The sequence below is a fragment of the Antedon mediterranea genome, chromosome 3 (genome assembly GCF_964355755.1).
Source record: "Antedon mediterranea chromosome 3, ecAntMedi1.1, whole genome shotgun sequence".
In the NCBI taxonomy this organism is placed as follows: Eukaryota; Metazoa; Echinodermata; class Crinoidea; order Comatulida; family Antedonidae; genus Antedon; species Antedon mediterranea.
In genome coordinates, this window is record NC_092672.1 from 38138976 (window position 1) to 38158434 (window position 19459).

General features: G+C 37.6%; 5 protein-coding genes across 5 annotated transcripts in view; all 5 read left to right on the plus strand.

Moving 5' to 3' along the window:
• The first annotated feature begins 17 nt into the window (after nt 1-17).
• LOC140044373 (zonadhesin-like) lies at nt 18-2015 on the plus strand. Its single transcript, XM_072088852.1, has 4 exons — nt 18-215; nt 338-515; nt 633-958; nt 1056-2015. Exons 1-4 carry the CDS (start codon nt 18-20, stop codon nt 1221-1223), a joined length of 870 nt encoding a protein of 289 aa, XP_071944953.1. The 3' UTR covers nt 1224-2015.
• On the plus strand, nt 1740-4300 carry LOC140044374 (zonadhesin-like). Its single transcript, XM_072088853.1, has 5 exons — nt 1740-1937; nt 2060-2237; nt 2355-2680; nt 2778-3959; nt 4077-4300. The coding sequence occupies exons 1-4, from the start codon at nt 1740-1742 to the stop codon at nt 2943-2945; spliced, it is 870 nt and encodes a 289-aa protein (XP_071944954.1). The 3' UTR covers nt 2946-3959; nt 4077-4300.
• On the plus strand, nt 3462-7233 carry LOC140044375 (zonadhesin-like). Its single transcript, XM_072088854.1, has 9 exons — nt 3462-3659; nt 3782-3959; nt 4077-4402; nt 4500-4658; nt 4750-5083; nt 5182-5381; nt 5504-5681; nt 5799-6124; nt 6222-7233. The coding sequence occupies exons 1-9, from the start codon at nt 3462-3464 to the stop codon at nt 6387-6389; spliced, it is 2067 nt and encodes a 688-aa protein (XP_071944955.1). The 3' UTR covers nt 6390-7233.
• LOC140044376 (zonadhesin-like) lies at nt 6906-10763 on the plus strand. The gene is made up of 9 exons (XM_072088855.1): nt 6906-7103; nt 7226-7403; nt 7520-7845; nt 7943-8101; nt 8194-8527; nt 8626-8825; nt 8948-9125; nt 9242-9567; nt 9665-10763. The coding sequence occupies exons 1-9, from the start codon at nt 6906-6908 to the stop codon at nt 9830-9832; spliced, it is 2067 nt and encodes a 688-aa protein (XP_071944956.1). The 3' UTR covers nt 9833-10763.
• The window catches only part of LOC140044377 (IgGFc-binding protein-like), a 31929-nt gene continuing 22818 nt past the window's right edge, over nt 10349-19459 (plus strand). The window contains exons 1-19 of the mRNA XM_072088856.1: nt 10349-10546; nt 10669-10846; nt 10963-11288; nt 11386-11544; nt 11636-11969; nt 12068-12348; nt 12390-12567; nt 12717-13036; nt 13324-13482; nt 13805-14132; nt 14268-14464; nt 14844-15018; nt 15348-15559; nt 15903-16007; nt 16348-16503; nt 16607-16745; nt 17638-17817; nt 18206-18411; nt 18758-18941. Coding sequence (XP_071944957.1) covers nt 10349-10546; nt 10669-10846; nt 10963-11288; nt 11386-11544; nt 11636-11969; nt 12068-12348; nt 12390-12567; nt 12717-13036; nt 13324-13482; nt 13805-14132; nt 14268-14464; nt 14844-15018; nt 15348-15559; nt 15903-16007; nt 16348-16503; nt 16607-16745; nt 17638-17817; nt 18206-18411; nt 18758-18941 — 4015 coding nt within the window. The remainder of the gene's footprint in view (nt 10547-10668; nt 10847-10962; nt 11289-11385; nt 11545-11635; nt 11970-12067; nt 12349-12389; nt 12568-12716; nt 13037-13323; nt 13483-13804; nt 14133-14267; nt 14465-14843; nt 15019-15347; nt 15560-15902; nt 16008-16347; nt 16504-16606; nt 16746-17637; nt 17818-18205; nt 18412-18757; nt 18942-19459) is intronic.

A 19459-nucleotide genomic window follows, 5' to 3' on the forward strand; every position in this document is an offset into this window, starting at 1 on the left:
TTATTACTTCCTAAGCTATGGAATGTGAAGCTGAAAGAGTGTACAATCCATGTGCTACTGCTTGTCCATTGACTTGTGCCGACTCTGATGGAACTGATGATTGTCCAGGTGCGTGTATTGAAACATGTGAATGTCCAGAAGGAACCGTGTTAGATGGAAATACGTGTATTGCACCATCTCAGTGTGGTTGTTCACAAGGTGGATTTTACTACTCGGTAAGAATTTATAAATTTTTAGGACGCTTTATTCAAAGTGCTCGTTTTCTCCAAAGTATCAGAAATGATTTAATGTCCATGGCTTGCTAACTAACTAGTATATTGTACTATATTTACTGTAGCCTGGAGACAGTTGGATAACTGAAGACTGTTCACTGTCCTGCCAGTGTGTTGATGGTCGTGTAGAATGCGTAGCAGAAAATTGTGATTTGAATGCGGATTGTAATATTCGTAACGGTGAACGAGGCTGTTACTGTAGAGATGGCTGGACGACTGGTGAGGATGGCAGCTGTAGTAGAGGTAAGTTATAATATCGTTACTTGTACTAAAAAAAGACGTGGTATAGGTATCTAAGACAATATTCAAATATTCCATGTTTATAGACTCTAGCTCTTCAAACTTTGTTTTATGTTTCAGCTCCTGCATATTGTACAGTCTGGGGAGATCCCCACTATTTGACATTCGACGATAGACGACACAACTTCCAAGGAGTTTGTGAGTACACTCTTGTCACCGACTGTAGAAATGATAACAGTCAACGCCCAAGATTCCAAGTGACCGGACTCAACGTCAAGAACAAACCATCTCAACGTGTGTCTTATACACGACAAATAAACTTCCATTACGCTAACCACACATTTACGCTGTTACAACGTGGTGAGGTTCGCTACAATGGTGTCACTTTTACACCTCCACTCAGTACCAGCGATGGTGTTTATATAATCAGCAATGGTGTATACGTGGTAAGATGTTTTATTGACAATTAGTTTACATACATTTTATTTGCACTGTATTTGTAACTCGAGAGATTAACTTCATTTTGTTATTTTTATTACTCAGTTACTTTGGACCGATTTTAACTTGGTTATCCGATGGGACGGATCCAGTACTGTAGAGATTCAACTACCATACGAATATTGGAACACCACTTGCGGACTATGCGGTGATTTTGACAGTAATAAAGGAAACGATTTAGACTTCCAACGAGATGGTTCACCAGTAAGATAATATATTTGTTGAATTGTTTTATATTTGACATTGTCTTCGTCTATAATAAGACATTAAAATCATATTAATTTTATTTATTTAGGCTAGAGACGAGGTAGAATTTGGAAACAGCTGGGTTGTTGAAGGAACAGAATGTGACGATTCTGGTATAATTATTGTCGATCCGTGCTCAGAAGAGGAAGCACCTTATAAGGCAGCTGAAGATCTCTGTTATGCATTGATCTCGCCCACAGGTGCTCTTGTAAGTTGTCATGAGATTGTTGATCCTGACAACTACTACGAGGCATGCCTTTACGATCTCTGTGCAACGCTGCCGGACGACAATATATTATGTGGCCATTTACAAGAATATGCACAAGCATGCCGAGAACGTGGAGGTTCACCTGGAAATTGGCGAGAGGAAACACCTCAGTGTCGTAAGTATAAACATAATAATGTGTTTACATACGAAATACAATATCACCTGTCCATTACGAATGTTTATTTCAAGGTGTCATGTTTATTACTTCCTAAGCTATGGAATGTGAAGCTGAAAGAGTGTACAATCCATGTGCTACTGCTTGTCCATTGACTTGTGCCGACTCTGATGGAACTGATGATTGTCCAGGTGCGTGTATTGAAACATGTGAATGTCCAGAAGGAACCGTGTTAGATGGAAATACGTGTATTGCACCATCTCAGTGTGGTTGTTCACAAGGTGGATTTTACTACTCGGTAAGAATTTATAAATTTTTAGGACGCTTTATTCAAAGTGCTCGTTTTCTCCAAAGTATCAGAAATGATTTAATGTCCATGGCTTGCTAACTAACTAGTATATTTTACTATATTTACTGTAGCCTGGAGACAGTTGGATAACTGAAGACTGTTCACTGTCCTGCCAGTGTGTTGATGGTCGTGTAGAATGCGTAGCAGAAAATTGTGATTTGAATGCGGATTGTAATATTCGTAACGGTGAACGAGGCTGTTACTGTAGAGATGGCTGGACGACTGGTGAGGATGGCAGCTGTAGTAGAGGTAAGTTATAATATCGTTACTTGTACTAAAAAAAGACGTGGTATAGGTATCTAAGACAATATTCAAATATTCCATGTTTATAGACTCTAGCTCTTCAAACTTTGTTTTATGTTTCAGCTCCTGCATATTGTACAGTCTGGGGAGATCCCCACTATTTGACATTCGACGATAGACGACACAACTTCCAAGGAGTTTGTGAGTACACTCTTGTCACCGACTGTAGAAATGATAACAGTCAACGCCCAAGATTCCAAGTGACCGGACTCAACGTCAAGAACAAACCATCTCAACGTGTGTCTTATACACGACAAATAAACTTCCATTACGCTAACCACACATTTACGCTGTTACAACGTGGTGAGGTTCGCTACAATGGTGTCACTTTTACACCTCCACTCAGTACCAGCGATGGTGTTTATATAATCAGCAATGGTGTATACGTGGTAAGATGTTTTATTGACAATTAGTTTACATACATTTTATTTGCACTGTATTTGTAACTCGAGAGATTAACTTCATTTTGTTATTTTTATTACTCAGTTACTTTGGACCGATTTTAACTTGGTTATCCGATGGGACGGATCCAGTACTGTAGAGATTCAACTACCATACGAATATTGGAACACCACTTGCGGACTATGCGGTGATTTTGACAGTAATAAAGGAAACGATTTAGACTTCCAACGAGATGGTTCACCAGTAAGATAATATATTTGTTGAATTGTTTTATATTTGACATTGTCTTCGTCTATAATAAGACATTAAAATCATATTAATTTTATTTATTTAGGCTAGAGACGAGGTAGAATTTGGAAACAGCTGGGTTGTTGAAGGAACAGAATGTGACGATTCTGGTATAATTATTGTCGATCCGTGCTCAGAAGAGGAAGCACCTTATAAGGCAGCTGAAGATCTCTGTTATGCATTGATCTCGCCCACAGGTGCTCTTGTAAGTTGTCATGAGATTGTTGATCCTGACAACTACTACGAGGCATGCCTTTACGATCTCTGTGCAACGCTGCCGGACGACAATATATTATGTGGCCATTTACAAGAATATGCACAAGCATGCCGAGAACGTGGAGGTTCACCTGGAAATTGGCGAGAGGAAACACCTCAGTGTCGTAAGTATAAACATAATAATGTGTTTACATACGAAATACAATATCACCTGTCCATTACGAATGTTTATTTCAAGGTGTCATGTTTATTACTTCCTAAGCTATGGAATGTGAAGCTGAAAGAGTGTACAATCCATGTGCTACTGCTTGTCCATTGACTTGTGCCGACTCTGATGGAACTGATGATTGTCCAGGTGCGTGTATTGAAACATGTGAATGTCCAGAAGGAACCGTGTTAGATGGAAATACGTGTATTGCACCATCTCAGTGTGGTTGTTCACAAGGTGGATTTTACTACTCGGTAAGAATTTATAAATTTTTAGGACGCTTTATTCAAAGTGCTCGTTTTCTCCAAAGTATCAGAAATGATTTAATGTCCATGGCTTGCTAACTAACTAGTATATTGTACTATATTTACTGTAGCCTGGAGACAGTTGGATAACTGAAGACTGTTCACTGTCCTGCCAGTGTGTTGATGGTCGTGTAGAATGCGTAGCAGAAAATTGTGATTTGAATGCGGATTGTAATATTCGTAACGGTGAACGAGGCTGTTACTGTAGAGATGGCTGGACGACTGGTGAGGATGGCAGCTGTAGTAGAGGTAAGTTATAATATCGTTACTTGTACTAAAAAAAGACGTGGTATAGGTATCTAAGACAATATTCAAATATTCCATGTTTATAGACTCTAGCTCTTCAAACTTTGTTTTATGTTTCAGCTCCTGCATATTGTACAGTCTGGGGAGATCCCCACTATTTGACATTCGACGATAGACGACACAACTTCCAAGGAGTTTGTGAGTACACTCTTGTCACCGACTGTAGAAATGATAACAGTCAACGCCCAAGATTCCAAGTGACCGGACTCAACGTCAAGAACAAACCATCTCAACGTGTGTCTTATACACGACAAATAAACTTCCATTACGCTAACCACACATTTACGCTGTTACAACGTGGTGAAGTTCGCTACAATGGTGTCACTTTTACACCTCCACTCAGTACCAGCGATGGTGTTTATATAATCAGCAATGGTGTATACGTGGTAAGATGTTTTATTGACAATTAGTTTACATACATTTTATTTGCACTGTATTTGTAACTCGAGAGATTAACTTCATTTTGTTATTTTTATTACTCAGTTACTTTGGACCGATTTTAACTTGGTTATCCGATGGGACGGATCCAGTACTGTAGAGATTCAACTACCATACGAATATTGGAACACCACTTGCGGACTATGCGGTGATTTTGACAGTAATAAAGGAAACGATTTAGACTTCCAACGAGATGGTTCACCAGTAAGATAATATATTTGTTGAATTGTTTTATATTTGACATTGTCTTCGTCTATAATAAGACATTAAAATCATATTAATTTTATTTATTTAGGCTAGAGACGAGGTAGAATTTGGAAACAGCTGGGTTGTTGAAGGAACAGAATGTGACGATTCTGGTATAATTATTGTCGATCCGTGCTCAGAAGAGGAAGCACCTTATAAGGCAGCTGAAGATCTCTGTTATGCATTGATCTCGCCCACAGGTGCTCTTGTAAGTTGTCATGAGATTGTTGATCCTGACAACTACTACGAGGCATGCCTTTACGATCTCTGTGCAACGCTGCCGGACGACAATATATTATGTGGCCATTTACAAGAATATGCACAAGCATGCCGAGAACGTGGAGGTTCACCTGGAAATTGGCGAGAGGAAACACCTCAGTGTCGTAAGTATAAACATAATAATGTGTTTACATACGAAATACAATATCACCTGTCCATTACGAATGTTTATTTCAAGGTGTCATGTTTATTACTTCCTAAGCTATGGAATGTGAAGCTGAAAGAGTGTACAATCCATGTGCTACTGCTTGTCCATTGACTTGTGCCGACTCTGATGGAACTGATGATTGTCCAGGTGCGTGTATTGAAACATGTGAATGTCCAGAAGGAACCGTGTTAGATGGAAATACGTGTATTGCACCATCTCAGTGTGGTTGTTCACAAGGTGGATTTTACTACTCGGTAAGAATTTATAAATTTTTAGGACGCTTTATTCAAAGTGCTCGTTTTCTCCAAAGTATCAGAAATGATTTAATGTCCATGGCTTGCTAACTAACTAGTATATTGTACTATATTTACTGTAGCCTGGAGACAGTTGGATAACTGAAGACTGTTCACTGTCCTGCCAGTGTGTTGATGGTCGTGTAGAATGCGTAGCAGAAAATTGTGATTTGAATGCGGATTGTAATATTCGTAACGGTGAACGAGGCTGTTACTGTAGAGATGGCTGGACGACTGGTGAGGATGGCAGCTGTAGTAGAGGTAAGTTATAATATCGTTACTTGTACTAAAAAAAGACGTGGTATAGGTATCTAAGACAATATTCAAATATTCCATGTTTATAGACTCTAGCTCTTCAAACTTTGTTTTATGTTTCAGCTCCTGCATATTGTACAGTCTGGGGAGATCCCCACTATTTGACATTCGACGATAGACGACACAACTTCCAAGGAGTTTGTGAGTACACTCTTGTCACCGACTGTAGAAATGATAACAGTCAACGCCCAAGATTCCAAGTGACCGGACTCAACGTCAAGAACAAACCATCTCAACGTGTGTCTTATACACGACAAATAAACTTCCATTACGCTAACCACACATTTACGCTGTTACAACGTGGTGAGGTTCGCTACAATGGTGTCACTTTTACACCTCCACTCAGTACCAGCGATGGTGTTTATATAATCAGCAATGGTGTATACGTGGTAAGATGTTTTATTGACAATTAGTTTACATACATTTTATTTGCACTGTATTTGTAACTCGAGAGATTAACTTCATTTTGTTATTTTTATTACTCAGTTACTTTGGACCGATTTTAACTTGGTTATCCGATGGGACGGATCCAGTACTGTAGAGATTCAACTACCATACGAATATTGGAACACCACTTGCGGACTATGCGGTGATTTTGACAGTAATAAAGGAAACGATTTAGACTTCCAACGAGATGGTTCACCAGTAAGATAATATATTTGTTGAATTGTTTTATATTTGACATTGTCTTCGTCTATAATAAGACATTAAAATCATATTAATTTTATTTATTTAGGCTAGAGACGAGGTAGAATTTGGAAACAGCTGGGTTGTTGAAGGAACAGAATGTGACGATTCTGGTATAATTATTGTCGATCCGTGCTCAGAAGAGGAAGCACCTTATAAGGCAGCTGAAGATCTCTGTTATGCATTGATCTCGCCCACAGGTGCTCTTGTAAGTTGTCATGAGATTGTTGATCCTGACAACTACTACGAGGCATGCCTTTACGATCTCTGTGCAACGCTGCCGGACGACAATATATTATGTGGCCATTTACAAGAATATGCACAAGCATGCCGAGAACGTGGAGGTTCACCTGGAAATTGGCGAGAGGAAACACCTCAGTGTCGTAAGTATAAACATAATAATGTGTTTACATACGAAATACAATATCACCTGTCCATTACGAATGTTTATTTCAAGGTGTCATGTTTATTACTTCCTAAGCTATGGAATGTGAAGCTGAAAGAGTGTACAATCCATGTGCTACTGCTTGTCCATTGACTTGTGCCGACTCTGATGGAACTGATGATTGTCCAGGTGCGTGTATTGAAACATGTGAATGTCCAGAAGGAACCGTGTTAGATGGAAATACGTGTATTGCACCATCTCAGTGTGGTTGTTCACAAGGTGGATTTTACTACTCGGTAAGAATTTATAAATTTTTAGGACGCTTTATTCAAAGTGCTCGTTTTCTCCAAAGTATCAGAAATGATTTAATGTCCATGGCTTGCTAACTAACTAGTATATTGTACTATATTTACTGTAGCCTGGAGACAGTTGGATAACTGAAGACTGTTCACTGTCCTGCCAGTGTGTTGATGGTCGTGTAGAATGCGTAGCAGAAAATTGTGATTTGAATGCGGATTGTAATATTCGTAACGGTGAACGAGGCTGTTACTGTAGAGATGGCTGGACGACTGGTGAGGATGGCAGCTGTAGTAGAGGTAAGTTATAATATCGTTACTTGTACTAAAAAAGACGTGGTATAGGTATCTAAGACAATATTCAAATATTCCATGTTTATAGACTCTAGCTCTTCAAACTTTGTTTTATGTTTCAGCTCCTGCATATTGTACAGTCTGGGGAGATCCCCACTATTTGACATTCGACGATAGACGACACAACTTCCAAGGAGTTTGTGAGTACACTCTTGTCACCGACTGTAGAAATGATAACAGTCAACGCCCAAGATTCCAAGTGACCGGACTCAACGTCAAGAACAAACCATCTCAACGTGTGTCTTATACACGACAAATAAACTTCCATTACGCTAACCACACATTTACGCTGTTACAACGTGGTGAGGTTCGCTACAATGGTGTCACTTTTACACCTCCACTCAGTACCAGCGATGGTGTTTATATAATCAGCAATGGTGTATACGTGGTAAGATGTTTTATTGACAATTAGTTTACATACATTTTATTTGCACTGTATTTGTAACTCGAGAGATTAACTTCATTTTGTTATTTTTATTACTCAGTTACTTTGGACCGATTTTAACTTGGTTATCCGATGGGACGGATCCAGTACTGTAGAGATTCAACTACCATACGAATATTGGAACACCACTTGCGGACTATGCGGTGATTTTGACAGTAATAAAGGAAACGATTTAGACTTCCAACGAGATGGTTCACCAGTAAGATAATATATTTTGTTGAATTGTTTTATATTTGACATTGTCTTCGTCTATAATAAGACATTAAAATCATATTAATTTTATTTATTTAGGCTAGAGACGAGGTAGAATTTGGAAACAGCTGGGTTGTTGATGGAACAGAATGTGACGATTCTGGTATAATTATTGTCGATCCGTGCTCAGAAGAGGAAGCACCTTATAAGGCAGCTGAAGATCTCTGTTATGCATTGATCTCGCCCACAGGTGCTCTTGTAAGTTGTCATGAGATTGTTGATCCTGACAACTACTACGAGGCATGCCTTTACGATCTCTGTGCAACGCTGCCGGACGACAATATATTATGTGGCCATTTACAAGAATATGCACAAGCATGCCGAGAACGTGGAGGTTCACCTGGAAATTGGCGAGAGGAAACACCTCAGTGTCGTAAGTATAAACATAATAATGTGTTTACATACGAAATACAATATCACCTGTCCATTACGAATGTTTATTTCAAGGTGTCATGTTTATTACTTCCTAAGCTATGGAATGTGAAGCTGAAAGAGTGTACAATCCATGTGCTACTGCTTGTCCATTGACTTGTGCCGACTCTGATGGAACTGATGATTGTCCAGGTGCGTGTATTGAAACATGTGAATGTCCAGAAGGAACCGTGTTAGATGGAAATACGTGTATTGCACCATCTCAGTGTGGTTGTTCACAAGGTGGATTTTACTACTCGGTAAGAATTTATAAATTTTTAGGACGCTTTATTCAAAGTGCTCGTTTTCTCCAAAGTATCAGAAATGATTTAATGTCCATGGCTTGCTAACTAACTAGTATATTGTACTATATTTACTGTAGCCTGGAGACAGTTGGATAACTGAAGACTGTTCACTGTCCTGCCAGTGTGTTGATGGTCGTGTAGAATGCGTAGCAGAAAATTGTGATTTGAATGCGGATTGTAATATTCGTAACGGTGAACGAGGCTGTTACTGTAGAGATGGCTGGACGACTGGTGAGGATGGCAGCTGTAGTAGAGGTAAGTTATAATATCGTTACTTGTACTAAAAAAGACGTGGTATAGGTATCTAAGACAATATTCAAATATTCCATGTTTATAGACTCTAGCTCTTCAAACTTTGTTTTATGTTTCAGCTCCTGCATATTGTACAGTCTGGGGAGATCCCCACTATTTGACATTCGACGATAGACGACACAACTTCCAAGGAGTTTGTGAGTACACTCTTGTCACCGACTGTAGAAATGATAACAGTCAACGCCCAAGATTCCAAGTGACCGGACTCAACGTCAAGAACAAACCATCTCAACGTGTGTCTTATACACGACAAATAAACTTCCATTATGCTAACCACACATTTACGCTGTTACAACGTGGTGAGGTTCGCTACAATGGTGTCACTTTTACACCTCCACTCAGTACCAGCGATGGTGTTTATATAATCAGCAATGGTGTATACGTGGTAAGATGTTTTATTGACAATTAGTTTACATACATTTTATTTGCACTGTATTTGTAACTCGAGAGATTAACTTCATTTTGTTATTTTTATTACTCAGTTACTTTGGACCGATTTTAACTTGGTTATCCGATGGGACGGATCCAGTACTGTAGAGATTCAACTACCATACGAATATTGGAACACCACTTGCGGACTATGCGGTGATTTTGACAGTAATAAAGGAAACGATTTAGACTTCCAACGAGATGGTTCACCAGTAAGATAATATATTTGTTGAATTGTTTTATATTTGACATTGTCTTCGTCTATAATAAGACATTAAAATCATATTAATTTTATTTATTTAGGCTAGAGACGAGGTAGAATTTGGAAACAGCTGGGTTGTTGAAGGAACAGAATGTGACGATTCTGGTATAATTATTGTCGATCCGTGCTCAGAAGAGGAAGCACCTTATAAGGCAGCTGAAGATCTCTGTTATGCATTGATCTCGCCCACAGGTGCTCTTGTAAGTTGTCATGAGATTGTTGATCCTGACAACTACTACGAGGCATGCCTTTACGATCTCTGTGCAACGCTGCCGGACGACAATATATTATGTGGCCATTTACAAGAATATGCACAAGCATGCCGAGAACGTGGAGGTTCACCTGGAAATTGGCGAGAGGAAACACCTCAGTGTCGTAAGTATAAACATAATAATGTGTTTACATACGAAATACAATATCACCTGTCCATTACGAATGTTTATTTCAAGGTGTCATGTTTATTACTTCCTAAGCTATGGAATGTGAAGCTGAAAGAGTGTACAATCCATGTGCTACTGCTTGTCCATTGACTTGTGCCGACTCTGATGGAACTGATGATTGTCCAGGTGCGTGTATTGAAACATGTGAATGTCCAGAAGGAACCGTGTTAGATGGAAATACGTGTATTGCACCATCTCAGTGTGGTTGTTCACAAGGTGGATTTTACTACTCGGTAAGAATTTATAAATTTTTAGGACGCTTTATTCAAAGTGCTCGTTTTCTCCAAAGTATCAGAAATGATTTAATGTCCATGGCTTGCTAACTAACTAGTATATTGTACTATATTTACTGTAGCCTGGAGACAGTTGGATAACTGAAGACTGTTCACTGTCCTGCCAGTGTGTTGATGGTCGTGTAGAATGCGTAGCAGAAAATTGTGATTTGAATGCGGATTGTAATATTCGTAACGGTGAACGAGGCTGTTACTGTAGAGATGGCTGGACGACTGGTGAGGATGGCAGCTGTAGTAGAGGTAAGTTATAATATCGTTACTTGTACTTAAAAAGACGTGGTATAGGTATCTAAGACAATATTCAAATATTCCATGTTTATAGACTCTAGCTCTTCAAACTTTGTTTTATGTTTCAGCTCCTGCATATTGTACAGTCTGGGGAGATCCCCACTATTTGACATTCGACGATAGACGACACAACTTCCAAGGAGTTTGTGAGTACACTCTTGTCACCGACTGTAGAAATGATAACAGTCAACGCCCAAGATTCCAAGTGACCGGACTCAACGTCAAGAACAAACCATCTCAACGTGTGTCTTATACACGACAAATAAACTTCCATTATGCTAACCACACATTTACGCTGTTACAACGTGGTGAGGTTCGCTACAATGGTGTCACTTTTACACCTCCACTCAGTACCAGCGATGGTGTTTATATAATCAGCAATGGTGTATACGTGGTAAGATGTTTTATTGACAATTAGTTTACATACATTTTATTTGCACTGTATTTGTAACTCGAGAGATTAACTTCATTTTGTTATTTTTATTACTCAGTTACTTTGGACCGATTTTAACTTGGTTATCCGATGGGACGGATCCAGTACTGTAGAGATTCAACTACCATACGAATATTGGAACACCACTTGCGGACTATGCGGTGATTTTGACAGTAATAAAGGAAACGATTTAGACTTCCAACGAGATGGTTCACCAGTAAGATAATATATTTGTTGAATTGTTTTATATTTGACATTGTCTTCGTCTATAATAAGACATTAAAATCATATTAATTTTATTTATTTAGGCTAGAGACGAGGTAGAATTTGGAAACAGCTGGGTTGTTGAAGGAACAGAATGTGACGATTCTGGTATAATTATTGTCGATCCGTGCTCAGAAGAGGAAGCACCTTATAAGGCAGCTGAAGATCTCTGTTATGCATTGATCTCGCCCACAGGTGCTCTTGTAAGTTGTCATGAGATTGTTGATCCTGACAACTACTACGAGGCATGCCTTTACGATCTCTGTGCAACGCTGCCGGACGACAATATATTATGTGGCCATTTACAAGAATATGCACAAGCATGCCGAGAACGTGGAGGTTCACCTGGAAATTGGCGAGAGGAAACACCTCAGTGTCGTAAGTATAAACATAATAATGTGTTTACATACGAAATACAATATCACCTGTCCATTACGAATGTTTATTTCAAGGTGTCATGTTTATTACTTCCTAAGCTATGGAATGTGAAGCTGAAAGAGTGTACAATCCATGTGCTACTGCTTGTCCATTGACTTGTGCCGACTCTGATGGAACTGATGATTGTCCAGGTGCGTGTATTGAAACATGTGAATGTCCAGAAGGAACCGTGTTAGATGGAAATACGTGTATTGCACCATCTCAGTGTGGTTGTTCACAAGGTGGATTTTACTACTCGGTAAGAATTTATAAATTTTTAGGACGCTTTATTCAAAGTGCTCGTTTTCTCCAAAGTATCAGAAATGATTTAATGTCCATGGCTTGCTAACTAACTAGTATATTGTACTATATTTACTGTAGCCTGGAGACAGTTGGATAACTGAAGACTGTTCACTGTCCTGCCAGTGTGTTGATGGTCGTGTAGAATGCGTAGCAGAAAATTGTGATTTGAATGCGGATTGTAATATTCGTAACGGTGAACGAGGCTGTTACTGTAGAGATGGCTGGACGACTGATGAGGATGGCAGCTGTAGTAGAGGTAAGTTATAATATATTTTTTTTTGTCTAATAATAATTCTATGTAATTTGACATATTTTGTTTTCACATAGTAAATTGTCGTTTTTAAAATACATGGTAAACCAGATAATATAATATGATTTGATATTATATTTTATTTTTTCTTATAGCTCCATCGTTTTGTACAATATGGGGAGATCCTCATTACGTTACATTTGACAATAAACGCTATGACTTCCAAGGCGTTTGCGAGTATACATTAGTAACACATTGTGGACAACAAGATGGTCTAGAAGATTTTCAACTAAAAGGACATAACTTCAAACGTAATCCGTCAGACAACGTGTCCCGTCTTCGTTATATATCACTTGCATACAATAACCATTCATACAATTTGGGAGAAAATAGCGACGTTCTGTTTGATGGAGTTCTTGTTACTTTACCACTGCTTATCGATAACGTTTATGTGGTTTCTAGTGGTGTTTACACTGTAAGTAAATGCATTTAACTTCAGATAAAATGATAAAATATTTAAAGATAGACTACATTAACTTCACATTTATTTATCTCTATTTCTGTACAATTACAACATTAACATAGCCTACATCGTAATAATGTAATTTGTGTGGTTGTAAAACCCTCTTTACGAAGAAAAACAAAAAAATTACATGATTCACACACATAGAAAAAAAAAGTTATTTGAGTTTCATTTTTTAAAACATTTATAGGTTGAAAATATAGACAAAATCATCCAAACATTATATATTGTTTTATTAGACGTTGTGGACTGGATTTGGTTTGGTCGTTCGATGGGATGGAAAGCATGCAGTTGAAGTACAACTAGCATACAACTATCACAACACAACTTGTGGCCTGTGTGGAAACTACAATGACTATCCACTTGATGATATCATTTATAAAAGTGATGCAACAATGGTAGGCTAAGTCTATAGTTTCAGAAGTCCCAATACCCAACTCTCTGAAAACTGTAAACTTCTCCCAACTTCTTAAGGTCAAAGGGTATTTTAAAATCATATTAACACACTCAGAATACCAGAATTTCTTAAAAACCAGACATATTAGCCTAGAGTTGACTGTTATAAGCAAATAACTACAATTGGAAGATCTCAACTCTCAACTTTTGAGAGTCAATGCAACATTACTGATTTGATCTAATGTGTTTTTTGACATTATAGGATGTAGGCCTACAACACAGAAAACGCATATAGATAGAATTCATGCAATTATCCTATTTCAGGCTGATAGCGCATTGGACTTTGGAAATAGTTGGGTGGTCGATTCTACAGTTTGCGACGATTCTGGAGTAATAATTGTTGATCCATGCTCAGTTGATTCGGATACATACAAGACTGCCCAAGACATATGCTATGCTCTGATATCACCTAATACGCCATTAGCAGCCTGCCATGAATATCTAAATGTAACTGCGTATTACAACGCTTGTGTGTACGATATGTGTGCTAGCCTACCTGAAGATGATTTGTTATGCGACAGCTTTGAGGAGTATGCCCAGGCATGTAGAGAGCGTGAAGGCGATCCAGGAGATTGGCGCCAGGATACTTGCCGTAAGAGTTTGCTAAAATAAATCCTATCACAAAAGATGTCTTCAATAGTATCTATGATGAATATAAACATAGATATGATAAAGTTGTTTCCAATTATTGTATTCTTTCCTTCAACTTATTTGTTTTTAATTCTAGCGTTTGAATGCCCTGATGATCGTGTATACAACCCGTGTGGGAGTGCATGTCCACAGACGTGCGCGCTGAATGACATCACTGACTGCCCTGGAGCATGCGTAGAAACATGTGAATGCCGGGAAGGATATGTTCTCAGTGGCGATGAATGTGTTCAACTATCAGAATGTGGGTGTTTTGTAAATGGACTTTATTATAAGGTAAGAATGTTTAGATTTTGTTTGACGATCTATCAATAACAAGGAGAACGCCCTCTATGTGTATAAATCTACACATTTTTTTGTAACTTGTATTTGAAAATGTCCTTTGAAATTACATTATTTATCAACATTAATGAAATTAATGAAATTGTATAACATTCACTTATAGGAATTTGGAAATAAAATGACTCGATTGATTTATCGTTAGGCCTATTTGAATTAGCACTAGGTCTCCCTTCAAACCCTTCTCTTCATCTAAACTTTCTCCGCTCAGCCAGTTAGTTATATCAGCATTTTATCAGCATTTTATCATATCATCGAGAGACGTTGATTTACAGTAGGCCTACTTTATAATAAAGTATATAAATTACTAAAACAGGATGGTGATGAATGGGTCGACAGCGACTGCGTCTCAAAATGTGTATGTGAAGATGGTATTGCTAATTGTGAGCCTCTGGTATGTCATGAGTTTGCAGAATGTCGGATTATGAATAATGTTAGAGACTGCGTGTGCAATGACGGCTTCAAGGGTGACGGATATAGCTGCACAGGAGGTAATACCGCATTAATTACTATCTATTATAATAAAACTCCAAGCAGACATTTGTTGATATATACAATATATTGTAGAGAGATAACCATGAATTAGTCAGTGCTCGTCCATTGTAAAGTAGCTCTTATTACTAATACAGTTTAATATAATAAATATACAAGATACAAGTACAAGATAGTCTACTTTATTGTCAACATTTTACAATTTTGAGATATGTTTTGTAACAAGTGATAAATATATAAAATAAATGAATGAATGAACTTTTAAATGTTACACTATACTACTAGGCCCACTGTGTGTTCTCACCAAATATTGTATTTACTCCAACAGCTTCGGCATTCTGTCGTGTGTGGGGTGATCCTCACTACAGAACCTACGATAGAGTGAAGTATGAATTCCAGGGTGTGTGTGACTACACTTTGACAAGAGACTGCAGTAATGACGTACAACAACGCTATGACGTCACTGTCACAAATTTCAAGAAAAACCCTGATGACAGAGTTTCGTTTACGCGAAAAGTTAAAATATCAATTGAAGAAGAGGTAACTTATTTTTATATTGAAAATATCGGGTAATTGATTTGTAAACGTTAGTTTACGCGCATGCCAATTTTCATCTACTTAGGTACGCGCGCACACAACCAATCCGAGCTCAGCAATGTTCGATTCGCGCATTTTTTTTACTTGTGAAAATGTAAGCTTTAACAACTTAAACCAGTATTTATGTTCATTTGTCTTTAAAACTTTAAAATTTGTTCTCTTTATTAGCCATAAAAATACAAAAATACACAATCTGAGAAGGTAAGGAATAACCACAGTGTAAAATAATAACCACAGTGTAAAATAATAACCACTGTTTAAAATATAATGTATTGTTTTCCAACAGATAATAGAAATGGAAGGTAGAGATGTATACGTCAATGATATCCTTGTTAACCTACCAATCACATTGTCTTCTAGTGCGTTTATACGATATGAGGGACGCATGATTGTAAGTATCAAATACCAAGTCATATACCTCATCACACAGCCACACCATGGGGTGTGCCACTGTAATAAAATGTGGTATCAAAATAAGTGCTTACTTAGTAAAGCTCAGTCTACACTATCAAACCTTATGTGACAACAAAATGTGATGTGCCCATTATGGACATGATGATGTCATATCACTACCATATATAAGCATATCACTACCATATTTGGGAACATAACACTTTTTTGTGACACTAGTTTGATAGTGTAAGAGTCTTTCTTTTGAAGACCATGGACCGTCCATGGTAACACCAATTAAGTACAATGAGTACTGCTAATGGTGCTTACTTTTGTTACAGGTTTTAAGGACTGATCTTGGACTGGTGGTTCGCTGGAATGGTAGACACTCGGCTAGAGTCAGGTTGCCACCAGCATTCTTCAATCAAACATGTGGATTATGTGGCAATTTCGATGGAAATTCTGACAATGACTTTACTTTACCAAATGGAATACAAGTAGGTTTTAAAGACATCATGCACAACACATTCTCTTTGTAGCCGAATCCGAAACCAAAGAAAATCTTTACAGCCTCAATATAAATATATATTTTATTTTTAGGCTGATAATGCGGATGATTTTGGTGATGGTTGGTTTGTTGATGACAGCTGCGATGCTACAGATTCACCAGATCCATGTCAAGGTTATGTAAATATTACCCAAGCTGAGAACATCTGTAAAATTATTCTAAATAAAGCAGGTATGATATACAGAACTTAGTTTTTAGTTTGATGAACAAATGCATACATATGGCCTATATGTATATAATAAATGGCCTGTTATGCAACATTTCTAAAGCCTAGTCACACACAAACGAAGTCTGTCTTATCGTGGAGCAATTATATGGAATAGTCTCAATGTTGATACCCTTCCAAATTCAGTTAAGTTGTTTAAAACGTATCTGAAAAATGCATTGTAAAACATAATGGTATGGTAATCTACGATCTACATCCAACTTTTAAAATGGCTAAATACTATGTAAAATGTGTGTTTTATCACTATTATTTTAAGGTAAATGAAATCCAAAAGATTTATTATGTATTACAGTTGAATCCCCATGAATTATACACTTCGATAAGGGTTTCCGTTTACACGGGAAGTACCGGTATGGTGTACCCTAAATAGAGGTGTCAGATGAAGGGGATTCTGCTGTAATTGTTTCTTTTCAATTTCAATTTTTGTCGTTTCTGTTGTATTTATATGGTGTTGATTTTGTTGTTGTTTTGTAATACAGTATCACGAACTTGTGTAAAAACAATCAATATTGATTGAACGAGTTGTACTGCACATCAGTCTCGTGTCTAAATAAAGTTTATATATATATCAAACTTTATGTGACAACAAAAAGTGATGTGCCCATATATGGACACGATGATGTCATATTACTACCATGTTTGGGCACATCACACTTTTTAGTCTAACTAGTTTGATAGTGTAGACAGAGCTTAAGAAAGATTGAAGGTAGACTAGTATATGTATGTGTAACTTGGAATCATTTGGGAGGAAATAAATATATTACATTCTTCACCCTCCTCTAAAAGATTGATCCTGCCACTGTTTAATACTATTAATGTCTAATTCCACTTTTACAGGTGCTTTTAGAAGATGTCATGAGCATGTAGACCCGACACCTTTCTACGAATCATGTGTGTACGACGCATGCGCAACCTTACCAGATCAAGGAGTGATTTGCGATGACGTCAGTGCTTATGCAGAGGCATGTCGTGACAGTGACATTATTCCAGAGCCATGGCGACATGATGCATTTTGTCGTAAGTTAATATTTATGATTTAAAGAAATTATTGTATTATTTTAAGTATTACCGGCACAATCTTCATTTTAGTTAACTAGTAGTAGTGGACCTTTAGCTTGATGGTTAACGGACTTTCCTTCTAATCCCACTGTCCAGGGTTCAATCCTGAAGTGGTGTCGGACCGGTTGTAAATCGCGTCTCTTTCTTCTACTCAATTCCCTAACCCTTAAATGTTTATTAGCCCGATACACATGCATAGATAATCCGTCCTGTAATTGGCGAGTTTTTCACTTTTGTATGGGTATAAAATTGTCCCTCTTTTAACTCTCGTTGCATTTTCCTGTTGGACATAAATGAATGTCTTTTGCATTAAACAAACATAATGGTGTGATTTATGTGATTTTAGCATTTGGCTGCTCTGCCAACTCAATGTACAGCATCTGCGCACCTCCATGTCAAGAAACATGTGCGCGGGATCAAAGTACCGACGGATGTGACGACACATGTGTGGAGTCATGTGAATGCAACGATGGATTCATTAAAGAATATGATGAATGTGTGCCTGTTGAAACATGTGGTTGCTGGAGTGTACAAGAGGGAGAGTATTATAAGGTATATGCGTTTATTTGTATTGTTAAGTAACGAAAAATCATATATGGATAATTAAACGGCACTGTCTTCCGTTCCGTGAAACTGAACAAGTGTGAATATAGCTTTTTGTGACAAAAAAAGGTGTTGTGCCCATATATGGATATGATGATGTCATATTACTACCATATTTAAACATATCACTACCATATATGGGCACATCACATGTTTTTGTCACATAAAGTTTGATAGTGTAGACAGAGCTTAATCGTTGTGCCTATGTGTAATATTTGAAATTAAACAATACTACTTAATCTACATTACGTGCGCTATGAAGTAAAAAGTAACATAAATATGATTTTCTATCCAGGCAAATGAAACAAGGGTCGTGCAATCTTGCACTCAGGAATGTACTTGTAACCCATTGGAATCTACAAATGTCACGTGCGTTGCTCTAACTTGCGACTCCAATGCTGATTGTGACATCATAGACGGAGTGCGTAACTGTTACTGTAACGATGGTTACCTAGGAGATGGTAAAAACTGTGAAGAAGGTAAGATATTAAACAAATCATTTGACTTGAGAATGTATGTAAGGTTTCCATAATCAGTATCATTCACAATCATAAACATTCTGCAGTATCTTCATCCCATCATATGTGGACCTGTTGGCTCAGCAGACACAGTACTTAGATGTTTTTTGTCTCTAGACATGATACAGTTAGAGACTGTGTGAGGGTCTGGTAATTTGATTCGAATATATTTTCTTTAAAGCCTGTTTACCACTAAAGGCGAAAATATATTGGTCCGATTTTTAAAATTTCCTGAGCTCTGATTGGTTACAAGTTTCTGGGAATATCCAAGTGCATAATAAACTCATCATCTGCTAGTGGCAAACCGGCTCTCTACCTCTAATTAGATTAGATTAGATTAATCTAACTTGAATATTCGAATTTTAAATGTGTAAAGCAGTGAATGGCAAAGCTTAAAACGCTTCAAATGCTTTTTTATGCGTTTGTGGTTTTGTGTGTATTTTATTTTTAATATTTGGTTTTGCTTTTGGTTTTGAATT

Excerpts from the sequence above, each read along its gene's own strand:
- LOC140044373 (XM_072088852.1), top strand. The coding sequence starts at position 18 with ATGGAATGTGAAGCTGAAAGAGTGTACAATCCATGTGCTACTGCTTGT. Across the intron at positions 516-632 it reads GGATGGCAGCTGTAGTAGAG|CTCCTGCATATTGTACAGTC; the intron begins GTAAGTTATAAT and ends TTTATGTTTCAG. Across the intron at positions 959-1,055 it reads TCAGCAATGGTGTATACGTG|TTACTTTGGACCGATTTTAA; the intron begins GTAAGATGTTTT and ends TTTATTACTCAG.
- LOC140044375 (XM_072088854.1), top strand. The coding sequence starts at position 3,462 with ATGGAATGTGAAGCTGAAAGAGTGTACAATCCATGTGCTACTGCTTGT. Across the intron at positions 4,659-4,749 it reads TCCAACGAGATGGTTCACCA|GCTAGAGACGAGGTAGAATT; the intron begins GTAAGATAATAT and ends TTATTTATTTAG. Across the intron at positions 5,382-5,503 it reads AAGGTGGATTTTACTACTCG|CCTGGAGACAGTTGGATAAC; the intron begins GTAAGAATTTAT and ends TATTTACTGTAG.
- LOC140044374 (XM_072088853.1), top strand. The coding sequence starts at position 1,740 with ATGGAATGTGAAGCTGAAAGAGTGTACAATCCATGTGCTACTGCTTGT. Across the intron at positions 2,238-2,354 it reads GGATGGCAGCTGTAGTAGAG|CTCCTGCATATTGTACAGTC; the intron begins GTAAGTTATAAT and ends TTTATGTTTCAG. Across the intron at positions 2,681-2,777 it reads TCAGCAATGGTGTATACGTG|TTACTTTGGACCGATTTTAA; the intron begins GTAAGATGTTTT and ends TTTATTACTCAG.
- LOC140044376 (XM_072088855.1), top strand. The coding sequence starts at position 6,906 with ATGGAATGTGAAGCTGAAAGAGTGTACAATCCATGTGCTACTGCTTGT. Across the intron at positions 7,846-7,942 it reads TCAGCAATGGTGTATACGTG|TTACTTTGGACCGATTTTAA; the intron begins GTAAGATGTTTT and ends TTTATTACTCAG. Across the intron at positions 8,826-8,947 it reads AAGGTGGATTTTACTACTCG|CCTGGAGACAGTTGGATAAC; the intron begins GTAAGAATTTAT and ends TATTTACTGTAG.